A 15,064-nucleotide genomic window follows, 5' to 3' on the forward strand; every position below is an offset into this window, starting at 1 on the left:
TTGTGATTTTTGCATTCAGAGTTTAGTAAATAACCCCCTTAATGTTAGTTTGTATGTTCATTAATGGTTCCTGCAGGTCACATTGGTCCACCAGTGCCACCAGGCTCAGTAGGCTAAGTTTGGAGTATTTTGCAGAAAGCAGGGTATCACATCAGTAATGGCAGGAGAGTCTTCCATCTTATCATGGGTAGTGTTGTATGAATGAACATGTTGTAGTTTCCTCTCAATTTCTTTATAAGATAAGACCTGGCAACAAGGTTCTGTGTGTCTTCGGTCAGGATGAGCCTCAGCAGAATTCAGAATTTCAATACTGTGTGCCCATGGATTACTATTCTGCAGCACTTGGTCTTGCTTGGAATGGTCTCCTACTATGTATATTATTATTGTGCCCCTTTTTTTGCAGAGGGTGAATTAGGGGTCTATCATTTCATAAGGGACAATGTAATTCCCCAAATTCAAGCAAATGTGACCCACATCCATTTTTCTAGTTCCTCATGCAGACAGTTATGTAGTCCTGCCCCCACAGAAACTGCAGCAATTTGCATTGCTAATTCCAAGCCATTTGCATGTGTTAGTGAGCTGCTCCTGATATTATGGCTGCTGCTGCAAGGCGCTCAGATTAAAGGAGAAGCTGAGATGCCATAATAAATTAAGTGCAGTCTTCTGCTCCCTTCTTGGTAAGGGCAACCAATCAAACAAGGAAACCAAATATGATTCTGCTTCTGATATCACTGACCCCATGGCAAATGTGAAGTCCTAATATAGAGGGGGAGGCAAGAGGTGCAAAATGTGCAAAAAGTATGTGTTTCATATCAATCTTAGGGCATCCAATAAAAGGAGGGGAACAAAATCACTCAATCAATCACTTCTGTTATTTAATGGCTACAATGACCACTACCACTATATGTGCTGCTCTCCCCCATTCTTTCTAGAGAGCAGTCATTGTCAAACATTTTCAGGAAAAGCCCCACTTGAAGGACCAACATTTGGCCAAAATCCCTCTTTAAAAACCAACCTATGTCCAGGCCCCCCTCTCACTTTTTATGAGCACTCCCTATTGCTCCAAGTCCCAGTGATGGGCCAGACCCACAGTCTGGGAACCACTCCTATAGAGGCATGCCAAAAATATAAAGCCCGAAAGCAATCTACCATTGGACTGTCTGGACTTAGCTCATAACCTAGTGCTTATAATTTTAAATAGTCAATTTCCTTTACAAAATATCTCTTGAATTTCTGAGAAATGTCAACGCAAATAATGTAAAATGTCACGTTCCATCAAACGCCTGCATTTTATCAGTTCACACGGCAGACAAGCTTCTTTCCTCATCAAAGCAAATCTGATAACATTTTCTGTTTTACCTTGTTATGATGTTCAGTTGAGTGGCGTTGATTTTATAGAGCGATACTAAATGTAGGCATGTTCTGCCTGGTCTGTCATAAATGTATATACTGTATGCAGTTGGGCTAATTTATATACGCAAGAGCACTGGACAACCTGTTCTTTTCCACACAGTGAGTTGCACCTAAAACCCCTTTTGTCAAATATGTGCTTCTTGCACTTCCATTTAGTTGTTCTCAGTGACACACAGTCCTTACTGCCTTCAGTTCCAGATCAAGCACTGTTGCTCATATTGACACTGGGAAACCCTGGGGTTACTGCCCCACCTTTGGACTCTGCTGCAATCTGTGCAGTTCATTTGTTGCCAAAAAATTGAGGACGATCTTCCCTACTGTCTCCATCTTGCCCTACTGTCTCCATCTTCTCCTACTGTCTCCATCTTGCCCTACTGTCTCCATCTTGTCCTACTGTCTCCATTTTGCCCTAATGTCTTCATATTCTCCAACTGTCTCAATTTTGCCCTAATGTCTCAATTTTGCCCAACTTTCTCCATCTTCTAATACTGTCTACATCTTCTCCTACTGTCTCAATTATGCCCTACTGTCTCCATCTTCTCCTACTGTCTCCATCTTGTCCTACTGTCTCCATCTTTCCATACTGTCCCCACCTTACCCTACTGTCTCCTTCTTTTCCTACTGTCTCCATCTTGTCCTACTGTCTCCATCTTTCCATACTGTCCCCACCTTACTCTATTGTTTCAATCTTGCCCTACCGTCTCCATCTTCTCCTGCTGTCTCCATCTTGTACTACTGTCTTTATCTTCTCCTACTGTCTCCATCTTTCCATAATGTCCCCACCTTACCCTACTGTCTCCATATTCTCCTACTGTCCTTGTCTTGTCTTATTGTGTCCATCTTGATCTACTGTCTCCATCTTGCCACACCATCCACATCTTGCCCTCCTGTCTCCATCTTGCCCTACTGTCTCCATCTTGCCCTACTGTCTTCATCTTGTCCTACTGTCTCCATCTTCTCCTTCTGTCTCCATCTTGCCACATGTCCCCCTAATGTCTCCATCTTGTCCTACTGTCTCCATTTTGCCCTACTGTCTCCATCTTCCCCTACTGTCTCAATTTTGCCCTATTCTCTCAATTTTGCCCTATTGTCTCCATCTTCTCCTATTGTCTCCATCTTCTCCTACTGTCTCAATTTTGCACAATTGTCTCCATCTTCTCCTATTCTCTCCACCTTCACCTACTGTCTCAAGTATGCCCTACTGTCTCCATCTTGTACTACTGTCTTGATCTTGTCCTACTGTCTCCATCTTTCCATACTGTCCCCATCTTGCCCTACTGTCTCCATCTTCTCCTACTGTCTCCATCTTGCCCTACTGTCTCCATCTTGTCCTACTGTCTCCATTTTGCCCTAATGTCTTTATCTTGTCTTATTGTCTTCATCTTGCCCTACTGTTTCAATCTTGCCCTACTGTGCCCATCTTCTCCTACTGTCTCCATCTTCTTCTCCTTTCTCCATCTTGCCCTACTGTCTACATCTTGCCTTGCTGTCTCCATCTTGCCCTACGGTCTCTGTATTGCCCTACTGTCCCATCATGTCCTACTGTCCCATCATGTCCTACTGTCTACATCTTGTCCTACTGTCTACATCTTGTCTTACTGTCTCCATCTTGCCCCAAACAAGGCCAGCTCTGGCAAGCTAAATAATTGTATATAAGTTTATGAATATTGTTACCGGAATGCAATTGCATAAAATATATACATATATATTTTACACATTAGGACCAGTGATAAGTGAATTTGGTCCACTTTTGGTCAAAAATTTTGATGCCTGCGCCAATATGCCCAATTGCGTAAATGTATTATTTGTCAGTGGCGAAACGTGGAAATTCACCACAAATTCACCACAAATTTGCATCTGGCAAGTTTATTCGCCCATAACTAATTAGGACATTTCCAACTTAAAACATTGTAGCACATATACATTGATAGGGAGAACAATCCCCATTTCTGTCCCCCTAAAGTAGTGGTTTTCTGATTTTTTCAATTCAAGCCCCAATTTGAGGTTCAACATTTTGTGAGCTGGGTAATTCCCTGCCAAGTGATGTTGTGATGGCAGATTCTATTAATGCTTTTAAGAGGGGCTTTGATGATTTCTTGAGCAAGCATCATGTCCAAGGCTATTGTGATCTTAAGATCTACAGTACGTTTAGTATAGGTATTTGTTTATATCGTTATATATGTGAGTGTATAGATAGGTCAGTATGAGAATGTGTATATATGTGCACTGGTGGTCATTTGCAGGGGTTGAACCTGATGCACTTTGTGTATGATAAATAAGTGATCATCCCAAACCTCAACCCAACAGGGTTTGAGGCTGGGCTTTCAGAACTTCATCTAGGAGAGCAAAATGGCATTATGCCGACATTTTACACTAACAGGTATTCACACTGGGCCCCCTAGATGTGTCAGCCACATAGCTTGGAAATCATGCCTTAGATATGCATGATAGGTCTCTTTATACTTCACTCATGGGGAGAGGAAGATGATGGAGTCTCAGAAATAAGGTAGCTGAATGACAAGAAGACCTTGGGGTAGAGACACCTTAACGGAAGTTGAAATAACCCTTATGAAAATGTGTTTCCTTTGCTGAAATCAGTAGGCGGTGGTCCAAAATAGCATTACATATTCAATGCCATTGCTCATGGCATCTGCTCTGCATGGTTTCCATCTTCTCCCTCTCAAATGGCAGTCTCAGGTATGGCGGAAGCTGAGAGGTAACACGTCCCACGTCTCATTTTCACATCAGATTGACTCATCTCAAGCACATGCTCAGTGAAAATGAGATGCTAATATAAAGATTTTATCTGTGTCCTGTTCTCTCTGGAGATCCACAAGCAAATGTGTATTGTGGATAGAGCTGAATCCATGTAAATAAATTAGTCTGCAAGAGATTTGATACCGAACGGTAAAGTAGGAAACTTGTAGGGGCAAAAATGATAATGTCAGAGTTATTGTCACACTACAGGGGTTTCTCATGGAATGGATCACTGGGTAACAGTTCCTTGGGGGTTCTAAAGGCTCCCTCCAACCAAACCAAACAGAATATGTATATTGATACTGTAGCTCAGCCAGAAAACTACTTAGGACCTTTTTATAATCTTGTCCCCCCTCCCTCCAACTAATTGCACAGATAAATTGATATTGAAAATCAGGAACCCCGCTGCACCCACTATACTCCTGCACCCCCAAACCTTGGGATAATGATCTTTATCTCACACATATATTGATATTGTACATCAGTCAGGAACCCCACTGTCCCTCTATACTCCTGCACCCCCAAACCTTGGGATAATGATCTGTATCTCACACATATATTGATATTGTACATCAGCCAGGAACCCCACTGTCCCTCTATACTCCTGCACCCCCAAACCTTGGGATAATGATCTGTATCTCACACATACAGATGCAGCCACTTTGGTTTGTCTGTTTGACACAGAATAACTAAACACAGATATCCCATTTATCTCATTTAACACAGAAAACTGCGTCACAACATCCCATCTAATTAAAGCATTCACCATTGTTCACAATGGTGCTTTGGTATGCTAATGGAAAGGTTAAATGCATTAAATGAGTTAAGATGACTTTAGATAACGCAGTTTCTTCAATTAACCATGAGTCATGACGCATTTATCTCACAAATCCAAGTGGCTTCATCTGTATATTGATATTGTACATCATTCAGGAACCCTACTGTCCCTCTATACTCCTGCACCCCCAAACCTTGGGATAATGATCTGTATCTCACACATATATTGATATTGTACATCAGTCCGGAGCCCCACTGTCCCTTTATACTCCTGTACCCCCAAACCTTGGGATAATGATCTGTATCTCACACATATATTGATATTGTACATCAGTCAGGAACCCCACTGTCCCTCTATACTCCTGCACCCCCAAACCTTGGGATAATGATCTGTATCTCACACATATATTGATATTGTACATCAGTCAGGAACCCCACTGTCCCTTTATACTCCTGTACCCCCAAACCTTGGGATAATGATCTCACACATATATTGATATTGTACATCACTGGGGAACCCCAACTGGCCCAACAGTTTTATCGCAAGTTTGTATGCAGGATACAAGCAAACTGAATAGTGTTTTGTGCATTTAAATATGTATGTTGACACAGTTTTTGATATCTTTTTTTAATTTACGACATATCTGTTATTTAACTTTTTCTTACATTGGTCCAGTATTTTGTGTTTATATAGAATACCTGCTAAAGGAACATAAAGCATCGCGGTGATAGTTGTGGATATCAGAAGCTAAAAATTGTTTCTTTCAAGACAAATGTGCAGCTGTTAGATCTGTTTCATGGCAGAGATAGATACTTGTGAATGATTGTTAGGAAGACGGCCAGATGTTACTCCTTAATAGGGATAGAAGGGAGGGAAGCCAAGAAGCAACAGCGGATGGATATGAGATAATAAATAGAGCTATAAGGAAAAAAATGAAAAATGCAGCAGTGATGTTATGTCCTGCCGGAGAACAGCATATAATAAAGTGGCTATGATTTAAGGCTTGAGCGTTCCTCGGCAGGTTCCTGCAGCATCGATACTGCATTATCAGCACCTGGGGTAGTGGGATCCACCTTCACTTTCTGCTAGATTAGGCAAGAGAGAGGATACAAATTAAAAGAGAAAATAAGTGGAAGGTAGAAAATATAACAAAAGGGGTTTCCCCTCGATGAATGTTCTGGGTTTTTGTATTAGAAATGAAAATAATTGTCACCTGTCTCATTTTAATTTAATGTTCTATTTAAGGCAGAAACCTCATGGCAAAAACTATATACAGTAATATAAGCCAAACATCTTGTTTATTTAGGTTTTGTAGGAAGAGAGCAAAGTCTTACACTAATATCTGTCCAAACGTTGCATCTACAAGTATTTTATAGTAGGTTGACACTTATATGAACGTTTTATAGCACCAATGTTTTGCCATGTTTTTTAAACTACATTATCTGTTGTAGGGAGTCCCAACCTTTTTACCCAATCGTAAAAAGAGTTTGGGAACAACACAAGCATGCAAAAAGTTCCTGGAGGGTACTGAATAAGGGCTGTGATTTGGTAGTCCCTATGTGGACTGAAAGCTTACAGGAGTGTCTGTTTGACATTACACCTGGTTGTAAGCAACAACACTTGCCTCCAGGGATTAAAAATAAGCACCTGCTTTGAGGCCAGTGGGAGCAACATCCATGGGATTGTGAGGAACATGTTGCTTGTGAGCCACTGGTCAGCGATCAATGATCTATTTTATCCATCAGGTCAACTTCCTAACACTCACTTCACTGTAAGTAATGGAATTCTCTCTGTTGGGCATGCTCGAGCTGACAAATAAGCCCCTGTAGCAGGTCATGGGTGTGTGGCAGGCCTTCCCCTTCCCAACTGGTGGAATCATCCCTGTATCTCAGACCCTCTATTGATTTGTATTTCCAGACCTGTCCTGGCCCACCTGGTGACTAGATCATTACGTCTCACCAATCTGTGAAGTCACCAGATAGGGCAGGTCAGTCAAGAGTTTCAAAACATTTGTGTATCAGGTTGCGTTGCAGTCAGGTCAACACTGAGTTGGTTAGAGTGACTATGGGTTGACAATTTGTTGACTTTTATTTATTATAGGCTTACCTTATATTTTCCTACACAGTGAACATATTCTTTTTAGGGATCTCTCTGAAAGTGTCCCAACTTTGATAATCACAGCTAATCTTTGGCCTTTTAGTAGCTCCAAAACATTCATTTTCATATATAAGGCATGGTCGGGCTATTTTTTGCCCTCTTTTGGTGTATTTGCTCAGGAATCTCTCTTCCCAGCTCCTTTTAAATAAAAACCATAGATGGCTGTAGGAATAGACTATGTCAAAACTACCCATTGGCTTTGATTGATATTAGGGTTTCACAGGTAAACCAGTGCAATTTGTGTTGCACTAAGGTGTTAAGTATTAGCCAAGGCAATCAACATGGCAGCTCCCACTCATAAAATGATTGAATGTTCTATTTACATGTCATATCTGCATAGCAACTTTATCAAACTTTATCAACTCCTCAAATAAGTTCAAATAAGTTGGGGATAAATGCTTATTTTAAATGAGGCGCACTTTCCCTTTTTGTTCCTGTGACAACACCATTATTTTGTATTTAGTTAAGAATTACAGTGTTCCTGCACTGTACTGTACAGAAAGGTGGTATGAGCATTTTATAAATAGAAGTTCTAATTATGAAATTGAAGCCATGGCAGTTCATGTGCAGTGGTTGGTTCTCATGAGACTCCTTAAGGACCCGGAGTTGGAGATACCTGATTTTGCTCTCGCACCTCTAGAACTATCACATTCTGTGTCATTGCAATTATGCAGATTTATGCAAAATAAAAATCCATTTTACAGATATGTAGAGAGATGTCCTGTCATCTCCGCCAGTAATATTGATGGAAACGGAGCAAGTGTCAATTATATTTGTGAGTGTTCATGTGCATATTCTCTGTTATGGCTTCTGCTGCTTAGTGGGTATTATATAAAGCTGTATGGGCTTCGATATTATTTTAATTGCTTTCTGCTCAATGCACTTCTTCCAAGTTTTTGTTTTAGTTAAAACTTTAGAGACGCTTGCCCACCCTGCTATATGTCAGGCCATGTCGTTGTTACATTTAGGCACCCCGCAGTAGGCATTGTAGGCAAATTGTCTTATGTCTTTTTACCCACAACTTATGTATGTATCTATACAATACAAAGTATAGTTGCATTAACGATTCAAATCTAAGACACAAGGAAGGAGCTCCATCCTTGCCCAATAGAACTAATTTATAAATCAGATTCCAGATTGTGCCATGTGGGGTTCTGTATAGTTCTTAGTATTGGATTTAGTGCACACTCAGAGCTTACTTTTTTTTGAAAGCATATGTTTTTATTGATTTCCAAAAAAAGGCGAGAGGAAGGGGTACAAAATAAAAGGGGAAGGGGAAGGGATAATGAAAAAACAATTAAATCACATTAAACATATACATTACTGTCCGTTGCATAAATCAGCATCATGTACCATACCATGAACACACTACAGGTAACCATCAAGAGCATTTAAGTGTGTAAAAAGACACAATCATCTCCCCATTTCAGGGATCCTGTTCTGGGTGCGAGTCTAACCAGGGGGACCATATTTTCTCAAATTTAGAAGGACATCCTCTCGCTTCATATGTCAATTTGATGTTTACCAGTGACTTTCCTGATAGCGAGAGCCATTGCTGTGCTGTGGGTGATTGGAGGGCCATCCATTTCAATACTAGAGCCTTTTTAGCATAGAATAGTGCAGTTCTGATAAGTATTCTGGACCTGATTAGGGGGAGAAGGTCATCCACAACCCCTAGTAGGCAAATTTCAGGCGTACAGGTTCCGGGAAAGTCCAAGTACCCATGCAAGTGATTCATTACATCAGCCCAATACTTGGAGATTTGTGGGCATTCCCATATGAGGTGGTCGAATGTGGCGTTGGGTAATCTACATTTGGGGCAGCGTGCTTCGCTGGCTACACTCAGAGCTTACTAACTAACTGGGTGCTTACTATTTATTGCATTCAGTATGCCACTTATTATTTGTTTCAAAAAGATTTATGTTTATTGATAATGGCTTGTTGAAAATGATTATCCTATAAGTGTAACCTTATTTCTGTCTTTGTTTTTATCTGAGAATTGTTATTCCAAGGGTTTTCTCTTGTTAATAAGCATTTTTGTTCTAAATGGGATTTTTATATTCAAAACACTTTTTGTTAAATATAGACCCTCTCTGGCTCTCAGCATCATGTTCTGAGCTATTACCTAGTTCTACTGTACATATGTTCTTGTTCTAAGCCTTCATCTTGTTAAAACTAGGGTACTTGTTCTGAGCCTTCATCTTCTAAAAACTAGGGTTCTTGTTTTAAGCCGTCATCTTGTTAAAACGAGGGTTCTTGTTCTAAGCCTACATCTTGTTAATACTAGGGTTCTTGTTCTGAGCCTTCATTTTGGTTAAACTAGGGTTCTTGTTCTTAAGATGGCCATAAACGCAAAGATCTGATTTTCGGACTGTGTGTGGAGAGTCCCGACATTTTTCGTCCGGCGGAGATCGGTCGTTTGGTCGATGGGACAGGTTAAAAGATTTCTGTCGGCTGCCGATAATATCTCTGCGTGTATTGCCGATCGTACGATTTTCAGTGGGAGACTGTCATTAGTTTTGTCGGATATAACTTTTGCACGATTGCTGTATGGGACAGAACATCGGCCGATCTGTTCTTTTCTACTTTATTTGATCAGAATGGTTAGTGGCAGGTCGGGAGATGGGGAAGTCTGATTGTTCGATGATTCGTACGATCGGATCTTTGTGTCTATGGTCAGCTTTAGTCTTCATCTTGTTAAAACTAGAGTTCATGTTCTCAGCCTTCTTCTTGTTAAAATGAGGGTTCCTGTTCTCAACCTTCATCTTGTTAAAACTAGGGTTCTTGTTCTCAGCCTTCATCTTGTTCAAGCTAGGGTTCTTGCTGTTAGCCAGTGTCTTTTTCTAAGTAGGTTTCTAGCTATGAGCCAAGATGAATAGTATAAGAACCAGAGTTAGAATAGAGAAAGGAGTAGTAGAATCAGTAGGGTTTGTATTAAAGCCAACATCTTCTGCTAATTATAGTGTGTTTTAAGCCAGCATTTTAGTCTAACTACAGTTCTTGTTCTTTGTATCTTGTTCTAGTTCTAAACCAACATCTGGTATTGCAGGACATTTTGGCCTTGGATTGGGGAGGTTGTACAAATCGGCTTTCCATAAGAGTTATATTGTTGGTCAGCATATTGTCCTGGGAATCATTAATGGCACCTTTTAGTTATGTTTATTGATTAACCTTCATAAAGGCTTACATTTGTTTCTTGTTCTAAGCCAGACTTTTGCTGTAACTCGGGATTTTGTTCTAAACCAGACCATTGTTTTAATTAGACGTTGTAGACGTTGTGGTTATTCAAACCACAGTTCTTGTTAAGTATTATTCTTGAGGTTCCTGCTTTAGGTTGTTTTAGTATGAAAGAGTTCTTTTTTTTAATCTTCAGTTTAATAGGGGTTATTCTCCCGAAAATGCATATTTACCATTGTCTTAGCCCCTGATGGACACTAAAAAGCTACAGATTTCCAAAAGTTACTTTCCTTTTTAATTGGAATGTGGTGCATCATATGAAACATCTTTAGTAATGGGATAATTTGTTTTGAAAATATTTCTGTAAAAAAGTATAACGCCTTAAAGGAGAAGGAAAGCTACGGAAGCATTTTATTGCCAATAGATTAGCTGCAATAGTACAAGCTAGAATGCTATATTTATTCTGTAGAATATTTTACCATACCTGAGTAGAAAGCTCTAGAAACTCTCTGTTTGTTTAGAATAGGAGCTGCAGTATTAATGTGGTGTGACATCACTTCCTGCCTGAGTCTCTCCCTGCTCTGGGCTCAGATTACAGTAGAGAAGGGAGGGGTGGGGGAAGAGGAGCAAACTGAGCATGCTCTTGCCCAGGGCAATGAGGTTTAAGCTGAAGGCAGGAAGTCTGATACAGAAGCCCATGAGTACACAATAGAAGGAAAGAAATGCAGTGTTTCTTTTGACAGGGGACTCAGAGCAGCATTACTTTGAGGGGTTACTGGTGTATTTATATAGACCTTTCTGATAAGGCTTACTTAGTTTTAACCTTTCCTTCTCCTTTAATGGTGAAAAGAGATGTATGAACACAACTCCCTATTTTTGATCCTTCATTGATGTTCTTCAGACATGACTAAACCTAAATGACTGACTTTTATGTTGCAGAATATGGAAAAGGTGCTCGTTCCTTCCGTCACGCTGATTGTCGGCTGTGGGGTCTCATCGCTCACACTCCTTCTTTTGATCATCATATATGTCTCTGTCTGGAGGTAAGTTACTTCTCTTTAAAGTGCATATTGCAATTAAATTACCTTACTTTTTAATTACATTTATTTTATTTTAAATAAATTTTATTTTTCAATTTACCCTATAGATTTTTCAGTATTCCTTAAAAAACATTATCACATCCAATTCCCATTTATTGCACATCCGGCTTCTTAATCCTCCTCATTGGCAACCACACTCAGGGGCTATGGAAGAACTTTAAAGCTCTAATTTGCTCAATTGAAGATAATTAAGTAATAAGAATAGACTCCTCACTGCCTCTGATTTAACTGTTACGAAACATAATCACTTATTGTCATAAAAACTTGCAGCTTATGTTACAAGTGGGTTAGTTAAAAAAAAAAGTAATATTTTTAATTAAAGTAGCAACCAAAGAAATGCAGTTTACACATCTTTAAGATGATAAAATATGGAGGAATAGATTACTTTTATCAAAGCCAAATCATTACCTGTTTTAAGGTTTTAGAAACGTTTTATTGGAAGCCACTTTTAAAGACCACAGCAAGTGGCATAAGTGGGTTCCTTCAATAGATGGCATAGAGCATCTCCTAGGTAATACACTGCCTTGCAAAAGTGCTTTTTACCTATTTTGGCTTTTTACCTATTTTGTTACATTCCAACCTGTAATTTAAATGTTTCTTAATCTTTTTTATGTGATCTGCACAAAAAAAGTCTAAATTGGTAAAGTGATATGATAAAAATATATATAAAAATAATTAAAAAAAAATAAAAAACTGAAAATTGGCATATGTATTCACCCCATTTGCCATGAAGCCCCTAAAAAATCCTGGTGCAACCAATTACCTTCAAAAGTTTCATAATTAGTGAAATGAAGTCCACCTGTTTGCAATCTAAGTTTCACATAATCTGTGAGTATAAACACACATTTTCGGACATGGTGCCACAACAAACCTGGCAAGAGAGGGCAACCCACCAAAACTTACAGACCAGGCAAGGAGGGCATTAATCAGAGAGGCAGCACAGAGACCAAAGCTAACCCTGAAGGAGTTGCAGAGTTCCACAGCAGAGACTGGAGTATCTGTCCATAGGACCACTCCACACATCTGGGCTTTATGGAAGAGTGGCCTGAAAAAAGGCATTACTTAAAGTTAAAAATAAGAAGCACATTTTGAGTTTGGCAAAAGGCACGTGGGTGACTCCCCAAATGTATGGAGGAAGGTGCTCTGGACAGATGAGACTAAAATTTAACTTTTCGGTCACCAAGGAAAATGCTATGTCTGGCGCAAACCCAACACATCCCATCGCACCAAGAACACCATCGCCACAGTGAAACTTGGTGGTGGCAGCTGTGGGGATGTTTTTAAGCAGCAGGGACTGGGAAACTGGTCAGGGTCAAGGGAAAGATGGATGGTGCTAAATACAGAGATATTCTTGAGCAAAACCTGTGTCAGTCTGCCTGTGATTTGAGACTGGGACGGAGGTTCGCCTTCCAGCAGGACAATGACCTGAAACATACTGCTAAAGCAACACTCGAGTGGTTTAAGGGGAAACATTTAAATGTATTGGAATGACCTAGTCAAAGTCCAGACCTCAATCCAATTGAGAATCTGTGGCCAGACTTGAATATTGCTGTTCACAAGCAAAAACCATCCAAAATGAAGGAGCTGGGGCAGTTTTGCCTTGAGGAATGGGCAACAATCCTAGTGGCAAGATGTGGCAAGCTCATAGAGACTTATCCAAAGTGACTTGCAGCTGTAATTGCCTCAAAAGTTGACTCTACAAAGTACTGACTTTAGGAGGGGGTTGGGGGTTGAACAGTTATGCACACTGAAGATTTCTGTTACTTTGTCCTATATGTTGTTTGCTTTACAATAAAAAAAACATCTTCAAAGTTGTAGGCATGTTCTGTAAATGAAATGGTTCAAACTCTCAAACAATCCATTTTAATTCCAGGTTGTGAGGCAACAAAACATGACAATTGCCAAGGGTGGGTGAAGACTTTTGCAAGGCACTGTACCTGTACCCTGCTGCCTGGTGTTACCCTTCACACCCAGCAAATGGCACCCAGTCAGTTGTCTATGTACAAAGGCATGCAGAGGGTCAGAACATGCAGTGCAATGGGGGTTATTGACCAGGCAGTTGAATATTGGGGCAGGTTGGGAGCAAATCACTGGGTTTTAGTTTTTTTGCCTTCCATGCAGTCTTCTGCCAATCCTCATATTACATAAATGCATTATTCAGGGCATTAGAGGCGTAGTTGGCCAGGCTGCATGGGTAAAAATAAAAATTTTAGATCTGGGTGCATGTCAACCCAATTAACCACCCAATGAAACCAGTTTGACATTCATTGCCTATACCATGGGTATCCCCCATCTTGTTGAGGAGCAATTGAAAATGGGAAAACACTGAAGAGTAGAAAAGAATATAACAGGGGACATGAGAGTTATAGAGTCGTGGAGAGAAGATAAAATACTTTGGAAGTTTATCCCATGGTTTAATGTTACCTCTGCAGTTCTCCCAACACCAAGTAGCTGCTGTTGGCATTCAAGTGATAAGGAAGACAACTGGCAAGAAGCATTGAAAAGACAAGAGTGTGTAGATTGCTGAGGGCTCTAGTAGTGCCCTTGGTAACTCCTCCAGTGGGGTGAAATTAGGGCTTCAAACTTCCTAAAACTTCTTGCTAAATCCGTAGTGTTCCTGCTAAATATAGTAGATTCTGGTGCTGGAAAGAAAACCATGCCATGGAGAGATTATTTAGAAACTTTCTAGATAAGTCACGTTGCCCCAATGCAATAGCATTGCTATAAATACTGCAGTTATACAACTGCCACAGTACAGTTCAGATTTTTAACTGATTTCCTGGGCCAGTGTACTCTCCTTCAGGCCTAAATGTACATTTTATTCCCAACATTTTTTAATTTCTAAATCCCACGTTGATCCATTTATGGTGCCGGTAAATAGGAAGTGTTGACGTCTACAAATCTCCCACTGCTGCCGTTGTTTGTGTCAGAACATGTATTGTCATCAGAAAAACCTAGCAGGGACGTCTAGAAGACCTGATTGGATTCAGTATCCCAGGGCAGCGTTCCAGCTTTGTGAATTTACAGAAAACCATTTGTTTTTCCCCAAAAGACCTGCACTAAATAGAAAAGTAGCATATCTGTCTACAGTTAAAACAAAACTCAGTTCCTTAAAGTGGACCTGTCACCCAGACACAAAAATCTGTATAATAAAAATCCTTTTCAAATTAAACATGAAATCAAATTTCTATTTTTTATTAAAGCATTCATAGCTGCTGTAAGCTCATTTAAAAACCTCAGATGTCAATCAAATATTGTCTGCCCCTCCTCTATGCCATGGGCAATTACTTTCACTTTCCATTCAGCACTTCCTACATGTCACTGCTCTCCACACATCCCCCCAGTTCTCTTCACCATATAATTGTGTAGCCAGGACATGGGGATGGACATCAGGTGCACAAACAAGATTCTGAGATGATACAAGGCTTTCCTTAAAAACAGTGTCCACAAAATGGCTGCTGCCTGCTTGCTATCATTTTGAATTCCCAGACTGAAGGAAACACAATTCAAATAAGTTATACAGTGTAATTAAAGTTCATTTTGCTTGACTAATGTGATAAAATAGGATTTTGAATAATTTTTTTTGGGTGACGGGTCCCCTTTAACTCTTTCATAAATTCTTGTTTTGGAGTATCTAGATTGGAGGAATAGAAGGATAGGCTACACCAACTCGCCAGTCGTT

General features: G+C 40.0%; 1 protein-coding gene across 6 annotated transcripts in view; it reads left to right on the forward strand.

The window, feature by feature from the left end:
- Window positions 1–15,064, forward strand: part of LOC108718612 (adhesion G protein-coupled receptor B1-like) — a 323,650-nt gene that overhangs the window by 260,133 nt on the left and 48,453 nt on the right. For all 6 annotated transcript variants that reach the window (XM_041566669.1, XM_041566667.1, XM_041566668.1 and 3 more), the window contains exon 19: window positions 11,222–11,325. In XM_041566669.1, the coding sequence (XP_041422603.1) occupies window positions 11,222–11,325 (104 nt within the window). The remainder of the gene's footprint in view (window positions 1–11,221; window positions 11,326–15,064) is intronic.

This window comes from Xenopus laevis, chromosome 6L (genome assembly GCF_017654675.1).
Source record: "Xenopus laevis strain J_2021 chromosome 6L, Xenopus_laevis_v10.1, whole genome shotgun sequence".
NCBI classification, from domain to species: Eukaryota; Metazoa; Chordata; class Amphibia; order Anura; family Pipidae; genus Xenopus; species Xenopus laevis.